A 2426-nucleotide genomic window follows, 5' to 3' on the forward strand; every position below is an offset into this window, starting at 1 on the left:
TCTTGTGCATGAAGCTCTTTTGAGGTAAGGTCTAACTCACTAGGTTGCCAAGCTTGTTTGGAATTCCTTTTAACAGAGGTAGGCTTCAACCTTCCAATCCTTTTGNCTCATCCTCTCAAATACCTGAGACTTCCAGTCTATACCATCAGAGTTGGTTCTATATTGATTTTCTATTTTTATTTTTTTTAGAGTCAGTTCTATCCATTTCTTCTCATTTAGCGACATACTGTTGGTGACAGTTTAAATCAGTTATGGGGAAAATATTTATACCATAGAAATGAGAAAGGCTACAAANCCTGAATTTTGTTGATGAAAAGCCCATTGTTAAGNATTATTCAACATTCTNCTAACTGGACTATTCATTTATTGAGCCATAAGTTATTGAATCAAGTCATTGCCTACAACATCTGATTTGTTCTNAAGTCTTGAACATTATACNTGACACATCTTACTGAATACAGANTTATGCTNGCANCTATGAGAATTNTCTTAGGTGTCAATTTTCTGGGTCACACTCCAAAGTGAGGGAGGCCCCAGATATAATTCAGACAAACTGTCCCGTGATCAACTGTTCTAATTCCAGGAACAATGGGCAGAGCGGCCTTGGAAGCAGGGTGAGGAGAGGATTCCTGGAAAGGGGTGTGGCTTGAGGACATACCTGTGGACATTTGGCAGCACTGTAGCAGTCCCCAGCGGTGGCAAAAGGAACAGGATGTCCTTCACTTGTCCTTGCAAACTCTAAGTCAGTGGCTGTGGGTTGGGGAAAGGGTTAAAGGGAGAGGAAAAAAGGAAGGGTGAGATATGTAGGAAGGGGCAGGGTATTAATAAAGAGATGGAGGAAAAGGAAGAGGAAAGAAGAAGGAGGAGAAGAAGGAGACAAAGAGGAAAGAAGAGAAGAAGGAAGAGGAGGAGGAGGAGGAGAAAAGAAGGAGGAGGAATGAGAGGGAAAGAAATAACTTGAATTATTAGTGAGCAAATGGATCCAGATGTGCTCTGGTGTTTTCCCTGTTACATTTGTAGTTCTGAGAGCTTACCCTGGGCTTTATCAGCACTGACTGTCTGTCTCCGCAGAGTATGTGAGCCAAAAAGAGGTTTAATGTGACCTTAGAATTGATTCCTACATAAATAGGAATCACTTAAGTGCAGTGTAATTGAGCACGGGTGAACCTCTTGTTACCCCACATCCCCAGNTTAAGGACAGGGCAAGAAGCCAGGGAAGTATTTCCAGCCACTTAGGGGCCATCCCCAAAGTTTCCTCTGTCCTCCTGTGGCCTAGAGCCTATTCTTGCCAGAATGTAGAACAATTAGAATACACATCTTGAAATTATTAATGGCAATTTCTCAAGTTCGGGGCTAGCTTATAGTTTAAAAGAAAAAAAAGAAAACCACAAAACAATGGCGACCCACAGTTGTTTTTAACCCCATTGCTGCTCCTCCTAGCTCCACACACGCACAGGAGGATCAACTGCAAGCTGCAGAAGGTCTGCAGAAGGTGGCTTGGGGGATGGGTAGGGCTCTTGTTTGTTAGTTTTTTCTGTTTTTATTTTTCTACCCTTTCAGGAACAGCTGTAGGCCATAGTTTTCACAGCAAACCCTGCTTTTGTGGGAAAAAGATCTGGGATTCTCTTCATGGGGTCTTTCTCTTTTTAAAGTTGTCATTCGTAAATATTANCTATATCTAATGGTGGGTTATGGCATCTTCATGTGCACATATGCACANACATAATATTTTTTGAACATATTAACTCCGTTCCCGTCTTCCCTCCCACTCCTATGCCTACCCAACTTCTTTCCTTCCCAAGTGGACCTGATAAGTTTCATTACAGCCACTTATGGGGACATGGGTGAGGGGTTATTTAATGGGCAACTTATCCACGGCTACACCACTGAAGACAATGTGTCTCCCTCCCTTAGCAACTTCACTGCCTGGAGGTCCTCAGTTGGGTAGGGTTAAAGGCACTGTTTGCTAGGGGGACAGAGTCATGAGGCCCCTCCCCCGATGATCTAAAACTGCAGATCTACTCCGCACCTCGCCCTAATCTGTATAGCTGACAGCAAATTAAAACAACAACAACAACAACAACAACAAAACAAACCTCAGTATAAATCATGTTTAATCTAACTCAAGAGGGAACCAGAGTAACATTATGGGTGCAATGTTAATGAGAAAAAATTAATTCTTCATTATTTCTGTTCTTCCACTATTCAAGGGAATGTGTTTAGATATTTTAGCTATCTTTCCTGGCAGCAGTGATTAATGTGGCCAGCAGAACAGGAGTGCTGGCCAGAGTATGAAATCAGACCATGCGCAGGCTTGTTAGGAAAGGTAATTCTGGATCCATTTTTCTTCCATGAATCAACAATCAGATAAAATTAATTTTCTCTCTGTGTGTGTATGTGTGTGTGTGTGTGTGTGTGTGTGTGTG

The 2426-nt window shown here is 42.1% G+C and overlaps 1 protein-coding gene across 1 annotated transcript in view; it reads right to left on the reverse strand.

The window, feature by feature from the left end:
* Adamts9 (ADAM metallopeptidase with thrombospondin type 1 motif 9) overlaps positions 1-2426 on the reverse strand; it is a 170842-nt gene that overhangs the window by 20912 nt on the left and 147504 nt on the right. Inside the window, exon 33 of the mRNA XM_029478238.1 lies at positions 659-750. Coding sequence (XP_029334098.1) covers positions 659-750 — 92 coding nt within the window. The remainder of the gene's footprint in view (positions 1-658; positions 751-2426) is intronic.

The sequence above is a fragment of the Mus caroli genome, chromosome 6, assembly GCF_900094665.2.
Source record: "Mus caroli chromosome 6, CAROLI_EIJ_v1.1, whole genome shotgun sequence".
Lineage (NCBI taxonomy): Eukaryota > Metazoa > Chordata > Mammalia > Rodentia > Muridae > Mus > Mus caroli.